General features: G+C 36.5%; 1 protein-coding gene across 50 annotated transcripts in view; it reads right to left on the reverse strand.

Annotated features, from left to right (window-relative positions):
* LOC108629209 (longitudinals lacking protein) overlaps positions 1-25596 on the reverse strand; it is a 140619-nt gene that overhangs the window by 113878 nt on the left and 1145 nt on the right. For 46 of the 50 annotated variants that reach the window (XR_001916829.2, XM_018031706.2, XM_018031710.2 and 43 more), the window contains exons 2-6: positions 23666-23861; positions 22536-22921; positions 22199-22454; positions 21739-21916; positions 19609-19746 (exon numbers count right to left, since the gene is read on the reverse strand). Coding sequence is in view for 49 of the 50 variants with exons in the window: in XM_018031706.2 (XP_017887195.1) it covers positions 19609-19746; positions 21739-21916; positions 22199-22454; positions 22536-22921; positions 23666-23839 (1132 nt within the window). In the remaining variant the exon portion in view is untranslated. Of the gene's footprint in view, positions 1-248; positions 1117-1572; positions 2783-6798; positions 8010-16079; positions 17212-19608; positions 19747-21738; positions 21917-22198; positions 22455-22535; positions 22922-23665; positions 23862-25596 lie in introns of those variants that run through there. The other 4 variants (XM_018031703.2, XM_018031704.2, XM_018031739.2 and 1 more) reach the window with 4 other exon arrangements.

The raw sequence follows: 25596 nt of genomic DNA on the forward strand, positions 1-25596 counted from the left end.
TCACGGCTTCGCCCACATTACGAATTTCAAAGCTTAATTATTAATTTATTTATAACCATCTTTGATAAAAATCAGTACGATGCATTAGACGTGTAAAAAAAAATTTGGACGTTTGTGAAAATACATGTCACCTCTCTATTCACTTAGGGTGTTAGTATCCAAAATTAATTTTTACAATTTGTTACCTTTTCAAATAGAAATCAAATGGATACATCAGATATTCTAAAAGAAATTAAAAAATTCATAAAAACAGTTTTCATCCATTTTTATTCCTGGGAAACGTTTTCACAAGAACCAAGTCGCTAAGGCATGGAACATAAAAGATATTGAGGATTTCGTAAAGTTTATATTGAGATAAAATCCTCAAATTGATTCGTATGGGTGATTATTTTAGATAAAAATCAGGTCTATAACTCATCAAAGTTAAAAAATATTAAGAAATCCGTAAAAATACATTAACCCCATCTTTAGGGGTTAATTGCAGAAAAATCCCATCTGAATGCGCCCCTACAGCATAAGAAGTATGCTCTCCAAATGTCAAGATCCTGGTTTGAACTGAGCGTTGATGTGTGAATGAGTGTATCGAACATCTTTTATAAGTAGAGATGTCGAGATATGTACGAATAGAATGGAAATGTCGTCTTCTTGATGATAGCTGCTGCTGTTTCTTCGTCGATTATATTCGCCTCCGATATTAATAATGACCTCTAGACAACTGCTTGTACAAGTCGATGATCTGTAATTTCTCGTCCTTGTGCATTCGTCGCACGTGAACGTACATATTTGAGGAGAACTTGGCCTTCTTGGTGCAGTAAGGGCACTGATACCGCGGCTCTTTGCCACATTGAAAGTGACAGTGGGTTTTCATGTCAGAGAGCCTAGTGTAACCGCTGTTACATCGTGGGCAATAAAACTTTTTTTTCGGCACGGAATTTTGCACGGCGTAACTGTCGGGCCAATGGTTCCTGGGAACAGGAGGTATCGGCTCGGCTATGTAGAGAAAAGATTCATCCTTTTGGGAGATCTTCTCCCGATCTCTACCAGGCTGATAGGTTTCGGCCGGCAGCATGTCGCCTCGGCCGTACGACGAGTGCAACCGCCGCCCGTAAACCGGATCTAGAAAAAGAATCGAATTTTTGTTGCCAGTTAATGAAAGCAGGGCCAAACTAACTGACGACACATTGCAGATAAATACATTTTCACCCATGCTTCGATTATTATCTAAGCTTGTGCACGCGTGCGCGCACGTAATGTCTCTCAACTACACATTTTGTTTCTAATCGAACAAGCAAAATCGTATGCTTCATACTTTTGCTTTCACCTGTAACAAAATAAAATACGCGCTTCTCATATTGTTTGCCTGATAAAAAAAGAAATAGAAACATTCCTTGAAATTGAATACTGCGTGCGCGTATCAATTACGCATGTAACTACCGACTCATGAGACCTTCCAGGTTCGCGAAATAACGATGATAAAATTTTTACTCAATCAAGTGACAACTCTTTTCAACTGGATAATCGAGTAATAGTGATAGTGGAATTTGTACAAAGGTTGAAATCAGTTCAATTACGTACATAATAATAAAAGTAGTTTATTCAAATAGTATCAAGCTTTAAAACAATATTAAACATTTTCTTCGCTTTAAAGGTTTAATCGTGAGATTTTCTCCTCTTGTTTCCTGAAGATATAGTCAGAGTAACATCAAAGTCATTTTAGAACAACGGTACAAAAAGTACTAAAAAATGTTTAACAATAATAATACAGATTGAGTATCCCTCCTTTTAATGTTTATATCGGTGCTAATGTAACGTAATCGACCGAATATCTTCGGATGAAGAAGTTGAAGACAACGTGAATATCGAAAACAGAAAAACGAATAATGATGAAAATTAGAGAACTCGCCCAAAATTATTTAAAAGTTCCACAGATGACAGAAAATGAATTAAAAATGAGGAAGGAGGAAGGAGCAGACTCCTTACAATTTCGATGCCGCTCGTAAGTCTTTTATACTTATATACCGAATACGGATACATGCATTATCTTAACGAAAACTACAATCGACTACAAATTGAATTTAATTCGCAATATACTATATGCGAAGAACAGTACGAGGTCTGTTTTTTCAAACCCTCAGAGAGTACATATGTAATATTACTTGAACCGTTCGATTCTTAAAAGAAGTCTGAAGACATCGAGGCAGATGCTTAGTCAAAATCCAAACTAGCACTCGACTGAAATATTGAATGTCTCGAGTGTTAATGTGCATTTTCCACGTTATTTTAAATTCTACTTTTACATCTTTTACTTAGCACATTCCTCAATCGTGTTGTATCCCTTAAATCCATTCGATGAAGGATCATTGAACGAAAACTCATTGCAGAATGACTGATTAAAGGGGAAATGTAACAGAACATTTGCCAGCATTATTTTCGTTATGTACACTGATTAACGCATGTGAATTGCAAGAAGCTCGTTGACGATGCTTTCGTAAGCTGCTACTATGAAGAAAAGTCTTCTCGCAGACTGGACATTTCTGCGTTCTACCACAATCGTGCCTGATATGGAAAATTAGATGCGACTGTTTCGAGTAACAGGCGCCGCACTGGCTGCAGGAAAACGGCCGGCACTTCTGTAACTGATGACATTTCGATCTAGGATTCCAATAGCAGAACGTCTTCTGATGGCTCCTCAAGTGACCGGAAAGAGTGAAACCCTTGCCGCAGTATTTGCAATTATACTTTCTCTTAGAGTCAGTCCCTCGAATCGAGTCCATGAAAAGCTCTGCAACATTATTAACGTTCGATCAGTTGTACCTCATTCTTTTCAATATGTCCGATTACATTCCTTCGAATAAATCACTTTTAGATAGAACTGTCTATGATTGTCATCGTCGATAATGTCCTTTTCAAAACTAACTTGTTTTCGATACATATGTAATAGTTCACAAAAGTTCGTGAATAGTTACCATTAAAAAACCTTTTGCAGGTGTAATATATCGTAAGTGTTATGTGTATAACATAACACTTTTTTTAAATTCCATTTGCAATATAATAAATAGACTGAGGATATCTCTTTACATTTATAGTCAGTTCACAATAACAAACTGCTGTAGGATACATATGATCCATAAAAGTATCTTATGATGAACGTTCAAACACATGTGTGAATTCACTTCATTGAATCTTCGTTTTCAAAAGTATCATTGCATGATAATCAAATAAGTGGTAAAGTGCTAAAATAATTTAAAACGGCGACCAGAATACGCGGCGTAAAAATGCTGATAAGCTGGTAGTGAAGAGATAGGAATAAAGAAAGGTTGATTCATTGTTTCTTTATTTATGTATGTGTACAATCGTAAGAAAGTTCGTAATTGTAAACAATACTTATATATGACAGTACCTCAATTAAAATTCTGATACCGTCAAAACTAGATAGTGAAAAATGACTTAACTAACTAATAAATAAAACTAATAATTTTAACATGCACCTAAATTTAATTTGAATGCTGTATTTAGGAACATAGTAAATAGTACGTATTATCGAAATACTATTCTTAATATTAGAAACTCACTTGGTTCAAAATACTTTATTTTATCTTTTCTGGAAATTTATTCCTTATACATTCAATCCTATGGCGGTAATAACTGGCCAGATACACAAAGCGTTCCTTGCAATATTCACAAAAATACTCTTTTCCACAATCGTTCGCTTGGTGCGACGTGAATGTTCTCGGATTCCTAAATTCAGAATTACAACCTTGGCACGTGATTAACGTCTTCTTCTTACTTTTTATCTGTCTCTGTTTCTGGCTTGACGTCGTTTTATTCGTTCGCGATTGATTATATATTCGTTTGTACTGCTTCGCATCCAGCCACTCATCTTTTACTGGAACAAAATAAAGATACGACCATTTATAATTTAACTGACAGCAATGTGCCCCACGATAACAAAACACATTCACCAAAATCTTTTCAACTGGATTCTAATTGTTGCACGAGTATCGACATATAATCATAATTATTAGGAACTCCCTAGGGAGGGACTGGACACCTAAGTGATGACTTTTCATCGGCTACGAAAAAGTGTGTCTAAACCGGAGATAGGGATAAAACGAAAGTGTAAATATACTGCTATTTTACATCAGGATTTTATCATTATACAAAATTCGCGAAATAATTATTTATAAACAATAATATAGCATTATTTTATTATTGTCAACATTTTCTATTTTTAAAAGAACGTTCGAAATGATATTTTGTACTGACAGTGAACATAGGTCACGTTCGACTATTACTTTTGACATTTCGCGCTTGGAATATGCAACTTCCGGTTTATACGCTCTTTTAAGAAGGTGTCCGGTCTCTCCCTGGAGGGTCCCTAATAATTATGATCAATTACTGTTTCGACGATACGTCTGGATTGACTACATCCCTTATCTGACGTCTCACGACATCATGCGTGTTAAAAATGTAAAATATGCATGCAAGTAAAGTACTAAAGATAAATAATATTCGTAGCAGATAAGAACATCCCTCTCCCCATTCTTCTTTTACGTCATTCAAAAATAAATCTTTGAAATTTTATACATTTTATAACGTTATTCTTTAAATTTCATTTGTTCGACCGCAAAATTAAAAATGGTCTGTGAATCGGCTATGAACATAAATCATGCGCCTTTGAAATTCGCAATTTATTTTAAGAATATCGAGAATTCTGTGACAAAGTAAAAGATGGAAAAAGGGAAGAAAATGATCCGAAAAAGAGTAACATGTTGTGTTTGATAAGCGATAAGAGACAAATTAAACGCAAAATAATAAAAAATGTTTAATGTTGTTTTTGATTTACAATGAAAGGACATCGTTTTTCTGCCTACACGGTACAATCTTCCACTTGTTCTTGTATTCCTTTGGACAGGCATGGTTTCTTGATTTCGCATCGTTCATCCTTTGTTGATCAAAAAAGAAGAATCCATGAAACAAGCTTTAATCAAAATATCCCTTCAAATGAATACGAGTGGTTGCAGAGTTGTTTGTAGAGAAGAGTTGCATCAATAATCTTGTGACGAATCTCCATGTACAGATTTATGTACCTATTCACTTGAACTGTTTCTGTGATAAATAAATTTAATTAATCGCCATATTGAAGCTTCCTGGCTGAACAGATAAGCAATAATACATCCATAAATTTCTGTTTTTATTTATTTTAACATAACATTTTATGAGCATACAATTCTGTATTTTACTTTGTTCATTTCGGTATATAGGATGTCTTCTGTAGGACTGATGGTAATATACAACTGATAAAACCAAAAAGGTAGTTATTCTTATTACATGAACAGATAAATTGTGAAATTTGAATGAAGAAAACGATGAGAACGATAACCAGCTTATTTTTGTAAGACTTTAGAACAACTTCCTATTTGATTGTACCATCTTAGCCGGCCACGAGAGATTTGGTACACACATAAACGAATTTTAAATGCCAAGAAAATATTCTACTTTTTGCAAGACTTCTTTTTATTTACATTTCCCCATAACAATTCATAAAGTCCGAAGAGCAACTGACGATTCAACAATAACGATAACGATATATATCTACATATATGTGTGTGTCTTTAACTCTTCATATATCGCTCTATAAATTGATATTTAAAATTTTCTAAATAACTTAGTACACCTCGAAAAATATCTTTCTTTGTATAAACCACGGTGGAACTAAGAAAATAACATTTCGCAAATGTAACATTCTCAACTTAGTGTGTACACGCCAGTAATTCCCTTGAACGAGTAACTAAAGTTTCATTCGCATGTATGCCTTGTTTAAAACATAACTGCGTACCTGGCGTATTTCCCAGAATAATATTATCGTCGACCGTCAAAAATGAAAAATCGTTTCATCACTTATATCGTGCGGTTAACTTATTACGCGACGTTTAAATCGAATCTTACTTTACGATTGCGACACAATCTAAAATGGACCCAGTATGTGCACCCACATATGCACGCAATCTCATGATCCCGTGTCGCTTTAAGGATATATTGGCTATACAGTCAATCCCAAAAGTTTATGCACTTTAGAAACGCATTTTTTAAAAAGAAATCAGACGCCGGAAGAACATTGCTAATAATAAACAACAAAAAAATTTTTTCGATTTTTCCGAGATTTTTCAAGGGGTACCCCTTCAATTTCTTCCAAATTTTCGTTTTCGGCCAATAACTCCCAAACCGTTGGACATACGGAAAAATTGCATATAACCTTTCTTGTAGATGACGACGAGATCTACAATTTCCATGTAAAATTTTTTTGCTCGTGTCAATAGTTAACGAGTAAGTTGCAAAAAACTGTTTTTTCATTTTTCGTCAATAACTCGTTAAATATTAATGTTAGCGAAGAATTTTATACAGAAATTGTAGATCTCGTCGTCCCCTACAAAATGGTCCTATACATGCCCCCCTACGTCCATCCGTTCGGGAGTTATTGACAAAAAACGAAATTTTTTTCCAAAAGTTCTCTGTTTCGATGCTGGAATGGTCGGATTTTGTCAACATCAATAAAATGCCAAATAATCATACGTAACTCGTTAAATATCGAAGTTAGAAGCAACGAAAGCAACTTTTATTTGAAGCATTTTTCGCAATTTTGAAAAAAGATTTTTCGTCAGCGTCAATACTTAATTGGATATTTCCTTCTATACTTTTTAGCACGTAGCTATTTATTATTAGCATTATTCTTCCGACGTCTGATTTTTTTTTAATTATAGGAAATGCGTTTTTCTAAGGTACATAAACTTTTGGGATTGACTGTATAGCCAATACATCCTTAATATAATAACTTACTGTACATATATTACTCTGTTAATCTAATACGAAAGATAGGAATATTACTTATTTGGCATTTGTAATCAAATTATTTGGCAGTTTGAAACATGCTTGCGCGCATGTGACAACTCGTTTTGTTAACTGACATACCCTAGACGATATAATTCTTCTTATGATTAAAGATCAATTGTTCCGGTATTCATCGCAACATTGTATACGTTCACGACTGCAAAAAATATACAGTAATATAAATTAGGAACAAGTTAAGGGTGCTGACGCAGTAAACACGCGTCTAACTCGATGTGATTCTTTGCGTGATCACTGAAGCGGTCCCAGGAGATTCATTTCAAATACACGCAGCGTAGAAAGTGATGTTGAAGTCGCCTCAAATGGATTAACGCCACTTTCTACGCGTAATTATCGTTATAGGTATTAATCGATTTCACATGTTGGATAATATCACACGAATTTACAATTGTTCTACGCGAAACGAGAATTACCAGCTCGATCAGTAATTTAACGCGTACAATTTATTTGACTAAACGTTCTTTACGTTACTAACAAGAATTGACTTTTTTGTACATATGATTGAAAATCCTATCACAAAAGTTTCCTTTGGCATTCCTTTGGATAGCGACAGGCAAGGCCCCAAAATCGTAGTAATCACGACGAAGGTATGCGCGACGTTATGCGCTAAATAAATGAGAAAACCCGGGGGGCACAAACAGCATTCCCGAAGAGAGGAAAACGAAGATATTAAAGAATAATCTATGGGATACTTACGCGCATAAGCCGCATTAACATATATAATCCTTTAGCTGAGCTCTAATTATTTACGCGAACTCGTGTAACAAAGGGGTTGAATAAATTAAAAGAAAAAAAGAAGAAACTCCAACGTCGTATCGAATATTATAGAAAAGAGGGATTTATGAAACGGTAACGAATAATAATAAAAACTAGCTATTTAGTGACCGATCCACCGTGTATATTTAGGATGTGTTGCTTTAGGTGATCCGGTCGACAGAAGTACTTTCCGCAGAGGGTGCACGTAAAAGTGTATCTGGACCCGAGTCTTCCGCACTCGTACCTGGAGTGTCGCGTCAGAGAAGATCGTGACCTATATCCACGTCCACACATGACACACCGAAATCTCAGCTCGCTGGCAGAGACACCCTCCATCATGGGGCTCGCTGTAAGCATACACGGAGGCTTTTTACATATGGGTCGGTTTCCTTTTTTCATTCTTCGGGACAATCGAGCACGAATTTCACCCTGCGCGGTTTCTACATTTTCTCTTCTCTTCTCACGCTCTCTTTTACACATTCTCTTTCTTTCTCCCTCCCTTCGTGAAACGAATCTCATGTTTACCTTAAGAACAAATCCCTTGTCACAATGGTAGCGCGTAAAACAGACAACAATAGTATTTCGAAGCAGATTTCGTCCTGAGACAACGATGGGAAGAGGAAAGCTCGAGCTAAGCATGTGGACAATTGTATACGGTCAAGACTTAAGCTCGCTCTAAAAAGAAAACTGCGCGTAACGAAAGATCTTTCTCGCGATGTCCATCAAACGAGAGATGATCGTATTTTAATCATCGTGGCCAAGCAAATACAAGTGAGATTAAGAGCAGAGACACTAGAGTAGAGCATTTGAAAATCCGAATAAGCACGAAACAAGTGTCATCCTCTATTATTATTTTTAAACGTTAATCACGTAGAAATCCACTCCAAAGTCAATTAACAACTATAGTAAAAGAGCAATTTTAAATGGAAAAAACGGACAATATTTCGAAGACGAATTAGCTTTTTCCGACATGTATAGATTAGAATAAGAGAGCTCCTCACGAAAACTGATGTAGTCGCAACGATATTTAATATGCGCAGTCTTCTTCACTTTAAGCCGTTTGTTATTTACATGCTGCTCTAAAATGACTTGCTTTTATTAGTGTTTCCATTTTTACACCCGTAATATATCATTAATTGAACCCAACGTAAAAAATGCCTCCTTGTATAATTTCCACCCAACACACGCCCATGACACACGAATTGTAAACCGAAAACAGATTCCTGTCGAAACTGCTTCTCGCTGGAAATACTCGCGACAGTTTCGTTTCATGGCGATTGATATTAATTAATTTCCGCATTACATTAATGATTATGAAGCTCAAGTTCTCGGCAAACCATGAATCAGCATGCATTAAAAATTATCGGATACCATCGTACATTCCTTCATGATGTTTTTATTAATTAAATGTAACATATATTCTGTGTCCAAAAATACTTTTATTAGAGTTGGCGAGCAAAATGCTTATGTGACGGTACAGAGCTATTCCGCTTTAGAAAGTGAATTCATTTAACTTTCTCTCTATTAAGTCTTTTTTTAAATAATTACTCTCGTTGTTCTCTTCTTAGTTATGCAATAATTAAGAGACCTCAATTCTATATGCAAATAAGTTATATTAATTAAACAAGATACCTGTTTGCAGAATTTTCTTCACATCGCCATACATTGACTACATGCTAATTGTTTCTCTAATTTAAAAAGGAAATCGCAGAACACTTGAGAAATCCACGAAGAGTCGACTGCCCTCGAAGATTCGCAGAACGAAAACCCACCTGGTACAGTTCGAAACGTGATGTTTTGCGAAGTCCGTTGCACAGGTAGTTGAGTCGCAGTCCGTGTCCAAGCAGAAATTACATTTGTCGATACCACACGCTTCTTTAATGGAACGAATACGTAACGTAACATTTTAGAGGAAAATGTAATTCGTGCGTAATTTATTTAGAATAAGGAAGCTAATTATCTTATATACACGTGTACGTCAGATAGAGAGAGAGAGAGAGAGAGAGAGAGAGAGAGAGAGAGAGAGAAACAGAAACTTTTTTTCGAAGAAAATTGTTCACTATTATACACACAAAGACATCCATTAAATTCCTTCTGATTATAATAGAACCGTTAAATAACTACGAAGAATTTTGAATAAAATTAGGATTGAAGTACTCGACGATTGAAATTGATGTGAAGGATAATTTTTATTTGATTTATATAATTATACGTCTAGAAAGGTTCTCTTCAGAATTTGATATAAGCATGTAGTACTTCATACATTGCCTCACGATAAAATCTATAATTAGAGGACAGGACAGAAATGGGGAAATGATGATAAAGATGAAACAATTTTTGTTAAAATTAATTTTATTGCACTTCTCTGCTTATGCTCCACCCTCACTGGACGACAGCTGGAATATGTGCAATTGAAGAATGTAACCGTCCAGAATCCTAGCTCCTCGCAAACGACAAAACAGTTCCTCGTAATTTGATCAAAACTCGAATCTCTCTTCAAAATTAATCTTCAAAATTCAGATTCAGAACAACACGCTCGCATATTTGCATGTATCATTTCATTCATTGCCAATATAGCCAAATTTATAGAGAATCGAGAATCGCGAAAATTATACTAACGTCTAAATCAACTTTTCTACGCTGCACCGTTATTCTTTTACTATTATATGAAACTCGATGATTTTCCAATAAAATTCATGAAAAGACGATGAAGATTATAAAGTATTACATAATTATAGCTGGATTTTATACAATGAATGGAAAACATCGAATCTCCTAACAAAGCAGGTAATCGGAAGATATCTGTTTTAACACACTTTTGCAACATATTGCCATTTATTAAACAACGATGCTTCATCGTGGCTAGCTTATAGAATTATTGTACAATTAGTGCGCCGATTGTTTTCTAAAGATCGTATACGTAACAATTTAGAATTTAGATTCTTTCTTACAGCGACAATACAAATACGATCGCTCCTTTTTTCTTATTTATGTGCTCGCGAAATTTTGAAAAGTAACTGCGGTGTCATCAACTATTTCATGTTTTTGAGTAGCATCGTCGAAATTTGTCGCAATTTTTTTATACCGTGAGCAAGAATGATTTCTTGGTTGATCAATAATTTATTTATCTATATCTGCTGACTGCGGATGTTTATGTGAACTAACGATTTATTCCAAATATTTCAAGAAACAGAACTACGCAGGTTGTACTTCGTGAAATTCATAGACGCCCGCAGTAAAAAAAAAAAGCCATATAAATTTCTCTTTAGTCGACAAGAATAAATAATCGAAAAACACAAGAATTTAAAGAAGAAGCAGAATACGCGAGACAGACTTGATAAGACGGCGTAATTGACTTTTCTACCATTTTCGATCACAACGAAAGCATATGAAACACGAAACAGGAGACGTACTACAGATCATGGTTTTCTCCTTTACTTAGCCTCTCCTTTGAGAGTATTAGACAATTGCGAACGAGAAACCGATGTTCATTACATGGAAAACCCCTGGGACCAAAATGTCGTATCGATGATGGATGGCTCCTTCCGATGTATCCGCATCAGGTCCAGGTGCAGCAAACGATGACAACTAGCACCGCAGCTGAATATCTGATGCCTATCCAAGAAGTACTGGACGATAACGTCGACTGCATCATGAGCAACAATAGCCAAGAATAGATTTCTGAAACACCATCATCCTCGCACAACAACCACGCGAGCACTCGTGCACTCCCTACCCTCTGGTCTAATTTCAAATCTGGTCAATGTATTTAGCGAAAAGTGTACATTTATCGTCGTAGTTAATATACTCGCCAATTCGTATTTTTCCAATACGTTGCTGAACCGATAATGATCGCTGCGCAGCAAACATTATCGGAGGAACAACGATTGTGCACAATACGCATCGTCAATACATACTTCGTCCAGTCCAGTTATTTTATAGTCTCAAAACGTAAAATGTCTTGTACATATATGATGCTTGCAGACGAAACCCTATTCGAAGAATATTGTATTGAATATCTAATGACGTCTTGATAATGCACAATCAATAAAATTGGTATAGATATTTCATGAGTGCTCAAAACGACGACGATACCTCTGCGATACCCGCAACGAGGGATTCCCATCGTATTAAACATCAAAAAAGCTTCAAAGAATCGCGTATGAACTTTTCAATAAATTATCATCTATGTTGAACTTATTGCAAGTTTTAACGCATTCCTCGATTATATCTATACCTACGATTTGAAACGATTATGATCAGAATTGAAAGTTTGTATCTAAGCTATTAATTGATCGATCAATTTCTGTAGGAAGAAAAAAATCATGGTGGATGAAAGCTCAATCAGTCGATCTCTTATTACATGACGCCTTATAATGTAGAGTTCCAGATTGAACATGCATCCGACTCTTGACTTTTTTCTATTCTATCGAAATTTAACATGTAATTAATCTTATCATCAAATACGAAAGCCATTTTTCTTAAAATGAAAATAGAATCCCAGATACACTGAGCAGGTACAGAGTGTGGAAGGACGTCAAAATTTTACAAATACATTTTTACCATGTGACCACTTTTTTGTAATAAAATAAGTATTTCTGTGAATCACATTTTCGATTTTTACAGGAGGATATGAATATACGTAACAATGGTAAGAGAAAGAAAAGACAAATTAAAAGATCATAAAATTATATCCTGCTATTACCGAAACTACAAGAAAACCATGTGAATAATTTTGTGAGACATGAACACAGTAGATTTGATGTATACTTCGAGAATTAACACCATGAAATAAATATGCAAATTTAAAAAATTGCCAGCTTAAGTATTCTAAGGATTTTATATACACCAAAGTAAAAATGATTGCTTTAGTTTTATATATAATCGATAATTGAGAGAAGTGCATATAATTCTAGTCAAAAACAATCAATGAATCAGATGAATAAGACAATCACTTTTACAGATGGCATTATCATACTAAATACATAAAATTGAAGGCAACCTTGCGTGACGATACAACACGCCAGATTTAATACTTATCCTGTTTTAGCTTTTACTGAATGTCGTTCCATATGACAGTAGAACATGTTTAACAAAACATGTGCACGTCTTGTTCATTTTTTAATCATCTCACTGGACACTAAACTTGACGAAGCTCGAAACTTCTTCGAAAATGTTCGAAAGTAAAATTATTCTTCCGAACATAAATTCGCGATATTTGAAAAGTAAACAGCAGAAAAGAATAATTATACAAGTATCTGTTACAATAGTGTATAATAATTCCATAAAAATTACGAACGTAATACCATTATCAGTGAACATCATTAACGACATACTGTTCAATAATGTAGAATATACAAAATAAACAATTGTATATATGAATAAACCTGTAAAGATCATTACATATAAACTTATGACTATGACTGAGTACAATAAATAATTTGAAATTTCATTAATCAATAAACCTGGCATAGAAACGTGAATAAAAATAATAATTTGAAATTTCATTAATCAATAAACCTGGCATGGAAACGTGAATAAAAATATAGTAAAATGTACAAAATATGTATATATATCGTGTGTGTGTGTGTGTGTGTGTCTGTATGTAAACAATACATTTTATATAATAAACGAAAACCAGTGCATTTTATATAACTCTAACTGCAGTTAGAACCTAGCTTAATACTAGAAATAAATAATTAAGTCATACCACCTTCATTATACTCACTCTTCCTGCATCCCAGTAATCTTGATGTCCTTCTTCGTAGAATCCGAAATGAAGATCAAAACAATTTTTCGTATGTTGTTTTACAACAGAAAGATATCAAATCGATATCTTTCTATCCTTTCTCTATTTCACAGTTTGTTGTAACACACTAATAGAAAGCCAAGAACTAAAAAGTAGTTCCAACTTTCATGAGTAAACTCTGCTCTGGTCATGTTTCTTACTCGTAAAAAACTTCAAAATGCAAGCTTTTATGGAGTAGTAACTAACAGAACTTTTTACTATGCATAAACCGAACACCAATGTCCGCCTTAAAGTTGCTACAGCCTGTAAAATTTTAACAGCGAAAAGAAGGTAAAACAAAGGAAGGATAAGAGAAAGGAATAAGGAACAGGATGGAACTTTTGTTACTTATATTTCGGACCTGTAAAGAAATCTCACACAAATAAGTCTATCAATTAATATCATAAAATTAATAAAAAGGTTTGCATAATAAAAGAATATTGTTGAAGCAATCGTGAAACTGCATATATGCGCAATTTCGTTAAGATAGGAATAACACACATCATGAAAATCGGTGTATGATACAATCAAATAATTTACATATCACGTTTACATATGAATAGCAATTAAAGCTCTGCGTCATTATTGAGTTAAAAAATCATTTAGTGCCTTACCAGTAACTAAATTGGTAATTTAACTCCTTAATACCCCATACATACAAAGACAAATATAAATGTATCAAGTGCAATACAAAGGCTGAAACCTTTGAAAGAAATGAAATAATTCACCATGAAATAAAAAACATGTTACCTTGAAAATTAACTTTACCATATTTTACCATCCCATACGTTACCATCTGGTCCTCCTAATCTCCGGTATTCTTCGTCTTCGCTCTTCTTTTACGAGTTCCATTTCCAAAATTAGGCACTAATATGGCACACAGCGAAATACGAATCGCTCAAATAAAAACGATTCGTTCAAAGTTCGCCATACATAAAATTCATCATGCGCATCCGTTTCCACGACTAATAAATTACATAAAAATCATTTATTAGCTCGGAACGAAATGCAAAATGCAAATATTTTTTATTGACGTACATGTAAAAAAACTGATGTCTTCGTAGCAAAATGCAAACGAAAACACGATTCAATGTTGTAGAACGTGCATAAATTCGTTTGGCGACCTATCACTAGCATAAATACATAACTAGTGACGCACAAACGATAGTCATACTGGGCATTTCGTACGAATTGTATACCCCTGGCACTTCCTCTTGTCTCTTCTTCTGCGATATCACAGTATCAATACTGGAGCGAACGTTCTCAAATATCTCGACCGAGAAATAGCTCGATCGCGATTAGAGAACGTCTCGCTATATTGATTCCCCTCTTCTTTTATAACTCAATTAATCTCTTCCAACATATCCTAAACACTAGGAACATAAAATGATAGCAACAAAGTACATCGTTAAATGATATGGGATAGTACAACGAGATTCGATTGCGATATAGTACAATACCACTGAACAGTATTAATCATTTTATACAAATGTGATCCCATTACGCAATTTGGATATATGATAACAGTACATATATCGAGTGAAAAACATTGTGTAGTAGATGTTTGTACGTTATCAGTGTACGTATGTGTGTGTGCGTATGCTGTGCGCATACCCGCGCATCTACCTGATACACATTTACATGTATATATGCATACACGTTCATATATTCGCGTAAATGTACACAGGTAAATGCGCGTTATGCGAATCGTACAATAAACGCACACGCGCTACGTACACGTGAAATATTCAATTTATATCAGGTTAATCAAATACTTAATGTTTTTATGCGTTACGAACAAAGAAGCAAGTTATATACACATGGGTTAGTTAAAATGTAATAGAACGTGTGCAAGCGCGTACGCCTCGTATCGCATGTCACAGAAACGTAAGAAGAAAATGTATTTGCAAACTGAGGGACCCACCACCAGGCACCATGTAGAAACGCGTACGCAAATATGTATTATTACTGCGTTCGTGAAAAATACGCGATCATGATCGGTAGACAAATCGTATGGCATGTATGTATTCTTTTCTATGTTACGAGAACGCATCGCGCTCGCTCACCTCCGCTCAGAGTTAAAGAATCGTAATTACACTACCGAAGGAAGCGTTGCATGCAAGGCGAATTACTCAAAAAATGGCACAACGCAATGGATTGAGAACTATCGAGTGTACGCATACACGGATGGACAAAGAAAAAGTATGTTGATAACACACATCGTATATGTATGTATGCTCATGTATATGTACATATAGTCATAGATATAATAGATATATATATAGATATATGTAAATACACAATGGCATATATACATATGCATGTACGTATGTATGTTCGCGCGTACATGTGTTTCATGTGCTGTTGCATATGCATAGACACATGTACGCACGCTCTCAATACGCGCGGAAAAGTTTGACACGTGTGAGGCGCGCGTGCATACGAGAAAACGCGCGAACCTCGACGAGCGTGTGTCAGCTTTTTAATGCGGACGCGTGTCACGACTACAAATGGGTGCTCTCATTTTCTTTAGGATACGAGGGTTAAGTATTCCGGTTTCAGTGGCATATATGAACGCGATAATTCAGTTTTGCCCAAAGAAACCTGAGCTGGAACAACGTTTTTTTTGATCAGAATTCAGAACGAACCACGGAGATGCTCGTCATTTGGGCAGTCGTGAACACGTGCTCATCTCTACCCTTTTCCACCGGAATACAGTTTTGTTTCCACAACAACATTTACAGGAAAAACCTACGCACTGTAAATAACGTGGCGCAATGCCGGATCTAATTTTCGCTTCGCCTACGCACGCGACCATTGCCTTGCCGGCACGGGCGAGCCGCGTTTCTGATTAATATTAATGCCAGAATGCCGAAATACGTAACGGACGGAAAATGTACGTTCGAACAGACATTAAATAAAACATTTCAAATTAAATGATAGTACTGTTTGATTAGATTAGAACCGAACGCAACGATATGAAGACATAAGAAACACGTTCCGTGCCGCGGCACGTTTGCACTACCTTATCCTGTTGTCAATTTGCGTTGTCAGTACAACACATTGTCTGAATATCTAATTTATTACGTAGTACACATATTTTCAAATCTATGCTTTCGTTATTTCTTTCTCTCTCACCACTCATAGTATCTCCTCCTACACGTCAACTTGTCCCTACCAATACCTTAAATTTCATATTTGAGGAAACTAAATAAATTTATTCCAGCACGTTAATTTCTATGAATAATAACAGGGCGAATTGTACTTCTAAATATGGGCTATCTACCACAATGAATGAATTTAAATATAACGCCATAAGTAACCCATTCGTTATTCGTCTTGGCAATTAACCCTTTCGCTACAAGTGGGTTCTCCGCCTCCCGTCAGCGGCCGCATTTACGTTTCACTGCAACCCGAGTTAATTTAACAGTCTTTATTGAAAAAAAACTTTTCACAAATTAAAATATTTATAACTTTTAAACATAATCACTTTTAATTAAACTTTGAAATTAAATATCATTAGAGAATACAATTGTATTATAATAATTACAGTTAATAATTATATAGTGTGTGATATTGCTCGAAACATTGTACTACGCATAGACCAACATCGCAAATTTGGCACTGGTACCGCGATCGGCTCCTCCTGTCATGTTTTGCACATACAACGCACTTTCGCAAAGGATTTTTTCGTTTTGTGGTTGTACTTGTATACACCGAAGGAAAGTGTCTTCCAGTAAGCCGAAGTAGATTTGTTTGCCCTGATTTGTTTGAAATATTGTTGTTTGTTTCTTGCAGATAATGACTTAAAAGTACGACAGTAGATAATGATAATGACTTAAAAGTACGACAGACTATAGTCGCCTGTAATACGTCAATGGCATTTTATGCAGACCGACTATAGTCACCCGTAGTAGCGAAAGGGTTAACTATAACTGTGCTCTTTGCAATATCGATTAAGTAGAGTTTCAAAGTGCCCAAACAGAAATTTGTTTAGCTTCGCGATTTATAACCCGCGCAGCACGGAACGTGTCGAAAGTGTAAACGGATGCGCATCACTTGCGCGTAATCGAAACTTCCTCTTATTTTAAATTTTCGACCGAGCAATTAATTCAAGGTAACAAGTCTCTGACGACAAGAACAACGACCTTCCCCATCAATGCGAGCGCTTATGAGATACTTCGTTATTCAAAAGGAAACTTAATTAAATCGTCTTCTGTTTCACACGTAATCATCCAAGTGGGAATGTAGAAGCGATAATTCTAAGTCGGATTGTAAATTAAGTATTACAGGTTTAAATCAAGAACTAGCATTGACAGAGAGGTCGGTCCTCTCTCTCCAAAATTACCTTGTTTCCCACGTTGGATCACCCTTTTTGAGCGACCGTTTATATCCCGCTCTATTAAAAAAGATAACTCGTAGAAGAGGAATCTGTTCGCGATTGCAATGTCTCTCCTCTTCAATTTCGTAAATAAATGTTATCGCGAACTGAAACGCTGGAAGGTCTTTCCGAAAACCTCCCGTATATACATTTAATTTTAATACTTTCAATTATATATTTTATTAATTATTTAATTTCATCCCGAAACGATTCGTTACGAAAAATTTATTTAACGGACAAAATTTTCTTGTTTCCATGACATATGTTAGTTTTCGTGTTTCTCAATATCGTACGTGCCCTACCAGTTTTAAGTTGCATCTGCCAACGACAGCTGCACAGTTGTAACAGCAGATGCATCGATCCGAAGGAACGGCAGCTGCACAATTCCTCTCTTTCTCTTCCTCTACGTTTTTCTTTCTATTCCCGTAAAACTCGACCAAGTCGAAGTCTTTTATGATTACATAACGAACGTATCGTACTAACTTATTACTTTCAGTAGTTCGTTTCTCGAAATACGCACGATTCACAATCGATACAAATGATTAGAAAAGTTTCATCGCGTCCTGAATTACGAATCATGGAAGTCTTTAGTATATACGTGTATCGCGATTCTATACTTCTGATGGAAGTTTATCCAGCTCAAGGCTGACTTGTGTGTCTCCGTGGGAACAGACATGTTGATTCCTACAAAACTTGAATTTACGTCAGCCTTTTGTATCGTGTACGACAAAGTAACCTACTTCAACAGCTATAATCTATTTCTAATGCTCGGAAACGAAATTAAACGAACATATATAAATTATATATATCGTTCGATTAAACGGACCATCGTACTAGGAAATTACATTCAGGCCCCTAAATTCGTAATACGTTCCTTGTCTGTTCTACGGAATATCATTTTGCTGTATCGCGTACAAAAAGAAAACTGGAATGGCTGATATGAAAATACGACAAGAGATATATATCGCAGGATATATGCGGAGACTACTTTTTTCTCGATACGCGCATAATATGAAAGAAGCGCGGAGTCTCGGGTTTCCTTTGGTCGCAACCGAGAGCTGCACTGCACGGTCGATTTTACCTTGCAGGGGAGAGAGAGGGTTTGCAATATCGCGTTGCGAGGCCAACACTAAAGACAGCCGCAAAAATAAGACGGAAGAAAATTATACGAGCGTAGTCGCAGATTTATTGCCACTGAATTTCAATACCACTGACCGACAAAAATAACAAATTTATTGATAAGGTGACAAAGAGTATGAAATATAAATAAAACGATTGTAGCGTATCCTGCGTCAACCTCGTAACGTGGTACCGCGATGAAAAATAAAAAAGAAGATAGACAGAGATAAGGAATTTGGAAATTAACAAGAAACTACATGCTCCGTTTAGGAAATAAAAAAGCTCTTTCAGAGACCGTGCTACTCTTGAACGTATCGGCTTCTAAGTTGAACCACGTTATTCGACAGTGAAACAAAAATGTCCTGTCACGCCCGCGCAATAGGCACCTTTCGCAATTAAACGCCTACTAAATCTTAATTTATTACTTTTTGCACTTACATATTACTTCACAATATAAATAGCTATTAGATATATTCACAAAACGTTTGTTGTCCTATCATCCAATTGATGCCCTATATTGCTTTTATTTTTTCATTGCATTTTCTTAAATGCATTGTGCAGTTTATCGTAACTACATATTAAAGAGTGTTGCGCCAAATACGAGTGCCCATTGTTATGGCGTGCAGAAACGAATGACAAATGATATGGGTGAGCCTACCTTGTGAATCACGATGGGCCGGAACGGCCTCCTGCGCTGCGAGAAGCACTTCGTCCGTAGTTCCCAAAGCTCCTACGGAACCCACGACTCCGCCAGCATTACTTCTGTCGCCGGTTACGTGCCATGAACCGATACCTGCTTAAGGATAAAAAAATAATCGTGCTCATAAAGTATTTCCCCGTGATAAAACAAAGAACATAGTGCATACTACATAATATGTAACAGTAGAAAGTTTTCTAGTAGAAAAATTAAAACTGGATAAAAGCCGTAATGATCGAATACTTTCACGTCGAAGAATCAACAAAGCTCTAGGAAGGACAATACTTTATTACGTTCAATGTGTACTCTCATTAAAACGAGAGAACACAAAAATTCTTCGGACATTGGAACTATCCGAAGTAGTAAAATACAGGGTATAGACAATAACAGAAATCATTCTCTCACATTCTTTTAAAAAAAAAAACAACATATATCTGGCAGTATTGCGTATGTCATAGAGTAACACTGTATCACCGAATTCCTATTCTCCCCGTTATATTCTCCCGGAAATCCAAATTGGCAGATAATACGAAACATTTTATGCTCCTATTAAATATCCACGATCATTACACACACACAGGCGCACAACATACGTAAGGACATACGTTGAATTCTTAGCGTATCTCGAATATATTTTACCTAATTAAATAGCTACGATAACACTTAGAACAAAGAAGTAATACTGATAAGTTTCCAAACTACTTCACAGTCTGATGTTTTGTACACCTCTCGTCTCTCAGTGATGGTGATTTCATATAAACTTTAATGACTAGATTCGTAACAGAGGTAACACGGCTACAAAATGTATGAAACAATTAACAACTTTTAAATATACTACTTAAATATTATCGATACCTTGAGTAGTATCGTCACAACAAAGCTAATTTCCTGAGTATTACGTAGAAACATTAGTAAAGAAAGTTCTTAACTGTAAAATTGAGAATAAATTACGCCTAATAGGAAGTAATGTCGCGCGTACATTGGTAATGAAAGAACTAAGTACGAGGTCAACTCTAAAAAAAATACGACCAGTGTATGAACATATAAAACTAAAGAGAAATGAAACGGCAATCGGTGCGCAAGAATGTAAAAAGAACAGAGCAGAATAGGAAGGAATCTATCATTCAATGGCACATCACTGTTTGTTTTCGAATCCCGATAATATCGATCATTACATGAACTGTATTTATATTTCAAAAGCGTACACCACACTAAGGCTGTCTAGGCTGGATCAGGTTACTAGGTTGTTGCCTCCATCTCCTTCGGACGACGTTTAATTTTTTCAAATAGAACTGCAGGGTTGAACGATTAATGCCGTACATCTCTGAAGCCTGAGTGGTGCTAACCCCCTGTTGTAATATTGCATCCAGGGACATTTTAACCGAGTCTAAACTATACTTTCTGCCCTGTTTCTTTTCCAGCGATTTAAGCAACGCGCCTACGTCAACGTCTGGGCGTGGCCGCCTCATGTTCGGCCCTTTATTACATTCGAGGAAATGGGTCGCCCAGAGGGCACCGCCACCACCACCCAAATTCCCTCTCGACCGAGACCGCGCTCCCGCCCCCCCACCTGCAACGAGGAAACCCAATCTAATGTCGGCCGATCATTACACGACCCGTTTAACATTTAATAAACAAAAAACGAAACGCGGAACGTGATTAGAACTTTCAACTGATTGTCATTGAACGAATCCCTTCCTCGAATTAATACACATTTCAAATTCCTATCGCGTTCAGCGCGAGATAGATCTCCTATTTCCTTCTTCATAACGGGGATATTTGCTTTTAAAAAGAGAGAATGCTGTGCTTCGACTCAAAGTTTCTTTGGATTAAAGTTGTGTTACTGTGTTTAAAGAGAGAAACGCATGACATGACTAGATTTCTCATTTAAATTTGCATGAGATACCACGCAAGCACCATGCTCTAGCCGTACGCATGATCAACAGTAATGAGAAATTCTCAACTCAACACAAAATTTGAAATAGACTCGCATATCAAATAAATACACAAAATACCCTGTATTTTGCTACCACGTTACGTACAAACAATAGATCAAACAAAATTTAAAGGTAATAAGTTCTGTTAACTTACCCGGATGTTGAGATGGGTCATGTGATGGCCCAGCTCTGTTGTTATCCTGCTCCATTTCCGTTAAATCGTTCATATCATCATCTAACGTTAGGTCTTCAACGCCTTCTTCCGCATCTTCTAAGTATTCGGATTTGGGCTCAATTAGGCTATCGTTCGGTTCTGGTTTTTCCAACGCCAGCTAAAAAAGAAAGTTACTTTGTAAAAAAAAGGCTGGACCATCTCTCTTTTACACGCTAAAAAAAATGTCATTTTGATCATGTATCGCACCGTTTCCACTCTATAAGAATAAACATTTATACATCAAATAGAAGGATTAAGTACGACAGTTTGCTCTGCCAACGCGCGAAAGAAATAGAGCAATCCAGCAACAGTTTCTATTAGAAACGTTGGCAAACAATTCAAATGATCGTACAGAACAAATATTCCATACTCTTTATTTATTGCATTGAATAGAACTCACTTGTAACATCTCATCGGCAGGTTTGGTCAGCTGTGTCATTAAAGCTGACCTACCGATGGAGTCTGTGGGATCGGCATGCGATTTCTCGTCTGCTACCGGCGCTATTCCGAGTGCAGGGCCACCACCCACCAATTGTTGTTGCTGGGGCATGTCACTCGAATTTGATGCTTCGTGATTTTCTGTTGAATTATCCTCACTTATGCTCCGCCTTTTCATTCTTTTTCTTTTTCTTGCAGTAGGACTTTGTGAACCTTCCCTATAAAACCGAAAAACCATATTAACATTACATGCTAAGATATATTTAAATATTTGCTATTCATACTTCGAAAAATCTTACCTCGAAGACAGACCCTTGGTTATTTGAGGACTCGCGGATTCTTCGGGCAAATCCACGACAGACGCCTGCGTCAAACTTAGCCTAGGAACTTTGTTTTTCTCTATTGTTAACCCGGAAGACGAAAGTGGAATGTCTACCGTCGGTGTCGTGGTTTGTGGAACGACTTTCTGTTGCCTCGAATCTGTTTTGGTATTACTTCCTGTTCTACTTTCCGAGAGTCCTTTAATTTGTAGGGATTCCGCAGCCTTAAGAAGAGCGGCTAATTGGTCTTGCGATATATTCACTTCCCCTCGATACATGTAGTCCATCATTGCTTTCAATTCTTTAAACTTCACGTCTTTAAGTATAAATACAGGGTGCTTGTCATAGTGTTCGCTGAGGAGACCCTATAAAAAATATTTTCGATTAATAATAAAATTTCCCCATTCAAAAATAGTTTTGTTTATTAAATCTATTGCCAATTATAGTTGCTCACTTGAAACTGTTAAGTAAATTTATTAAGGGACAAGTACAAATAAATAGCTGTAAATAAATTAATATTACAAATTAATGTGTATCATTTATGTCAATTATTTGAAATCATTTTCCTAAATCAAATTGAAATGAAGCAATGTGTTGCCCCTGTATGCACTCCCTCCCACATCAATGTTGAATCCCAGGGCAAATGCCCTGGAAATCAGCCATCTTGCTTTCTCTGTATTGATTACCGGGAGGAACCAGGAGGGGGGTTTGGGCTTTCAATCCCCCTGCCTCTCAGGCTTCTGCCCAGGCAATATTCAACAAGGGCAGCCATCTTGTTTCAATTTCAGGTTTTTCACTCAGTTCCATTCTAAGATTACAATTTAAATTGCACTTGCCCGATAAAAATACTTGAACAATTGAAGTATAAATTTCAAAAAAAAAAAGACTGAACCACTGTCGTGTAAATGTACAATTTTTTTTATAATGTATTCTATAAAATTGAAGTTACAGCCTACATAAAAACCAAAACATGCAAATTCAATGAACAAATAATCTTGAATCTACTGTAGTTCCGTCTCATTAAAGATGTATCGCGTTTGGAAAAAATATATTACGAAAAGCGATAATAACATTAATAATCAAAATGACATAGTAAAAATTATACTCACTTCGAAGTACGGACTACAAGCGGACAGCACAACTTTATGTGCTTTCAGGTATTTTCCTTCAGCAGCCAACGTACAGTCTACCAGTGTCCCGCTTTCGAGAAGCGTATCGAAATTTTGTATTAATGTAGTCTGATGATTGTTCCATCTTAGACAGAACTGTTGATCGTCTTCCATTTTCGTTTATGTGGCTTCGTTTCTGAACAAAACAAGGAAAATACTCTTGATAATTAACAGATCAGGCGACAGATCTGCTCGTCGTATATCGCGACCGTGTTTAATGCTATCTAAATATCCTGCGCCCGATTAACACGAACATTGGGGCCTGATAATTCGCGAATACAGGGCCGGATCAATAATGTTATCTATCCTTTCCGACAACAACCGCGGTAAAAAGCTCCGCGAGGAAGCAGCGAAGCTTCCAAAATGGCCGTACGATGCAAGCGCGTCGGTCGAATTGGTCTTCTGGCCTTTTCCTTTGTGCGTGTCCTCATAACGGTAATGGACGACGTAGAGGGGATGATGCAGGAGGACGCGCAAGCACTACGCACGCGCAGCCTGCATCCCACCTGCGCATTTAACGTGCGCACTAACTTGAGGCCCTGGAATTCAGGGGCGTCTACTAAGTGTTCCAGTAACCCTGACGATATCGACTGACCAGAAAATATGATTTTCACGGAAACAAACCCAGGTGAAATATATTAATTTTCGAAATTAAACCGAAAGAAACAGGAAAACGTAAAGATCCTACGTTCAATATACAAACATAATAAAAACAGCCCTATTACTCCACGATTACAATAAAAGAATTGCACGAGTATTAAATTAGAAACAGTCTTCTACTATATAGAAATGGAAGCACTATCGATTTGTATTACAAAAATATCCCGTATAATGCTGAAATATGTGTATCTCGAGAAACCATAACTCGTATAAATTATGAAGCAGGTGAAAAAGGAGCAATTTACGTCACACTGTCGTTCCAACAGTTAATGCGCAATAAAATGAGAAATCGATTACTAGTTTCACATGCGCAACGGATAAGTTTTCATATAGAAGGGTGAAAGGGACACGAAGAGAGCTATACGTGCGTGAAGATTAATGCAAAATAAAGCGAAGAACGTTCACCAGTGCTTACGCACGATTGCATAATCTATTTATATTGTTATCTTGCATTAAACGTTACGTCAGATGGCGCCGAACAGCGTGTGCGAAACGAAAACAAGTTGGCAAGAGATAATTTTCCCAATCACTTCAACCAACCGGCAGAAACGAACGATGCCTTTTCCTCACGCCGCTTACGGAAACTGCGAGAGAAGAGACGTGGATCGCAATATGGCCGTCCGCGAGGTCGCACCCGGACAAAATGGCGATAGAAGAAAAGCTTGCAAGGAAAGAGATGACCTAAAATTTATCTCCGACAGATCAATTTTACGAAAGCTCCCCGTTATAGCATCATTTGTATTTATCATCGAACGTTATAATCGCAAACTTTGACTACGCTGAGAATTGTCTGTTATATATTTAACTTAAGCTGATAAATGATCGTATTGTTAGCTATATGGAGAAGACCCGCCCGCGCCATGTCAGTCAAGCTTCAGATTTTCCGGAATTTTCTTGCAAGCTTTAGCGAAATCGTGAATCATACAAATAATTGGTTACTTGATGAGAAAACTCACCTAATATGGAGTATAAAACAATCTAATATCACAGCAACGGGATGAGTGAAAAGTGAAAAACTGCGTCAAGCGTCCAAGCTCGGCGTGCGCCACGAGCGCTGCCCTTTTCAACAATGGCGTAGCGCAATGCCTGCTAGGTTTGCCTGTAACGCCGCCCGTCAGAGAGCGCAGGTTTCCCCGGAAGAGGGTACAAAAGAAAAAAGAAACTATGTACTAATGGGCATGCGCTCTGTCCCCAAAAGCTATGATATTCCG

This window comes from Ceratina calcarata, unplaced genomic scaffold (genome assembly GCF_001652005.2).
Source record: "Ceratina calcarata isolate Rehan_Ccalc_2016 unplaced genomic scaffold, ASM165200v1 scaffold557.2, whole genome shotgun sequence".
Lineage (NCBI taxonomy): Eukaryota > Metazoa > Arthropoda > Insecta > Hymenoptera > Apidae > Ceratina > Ceratina calcarata.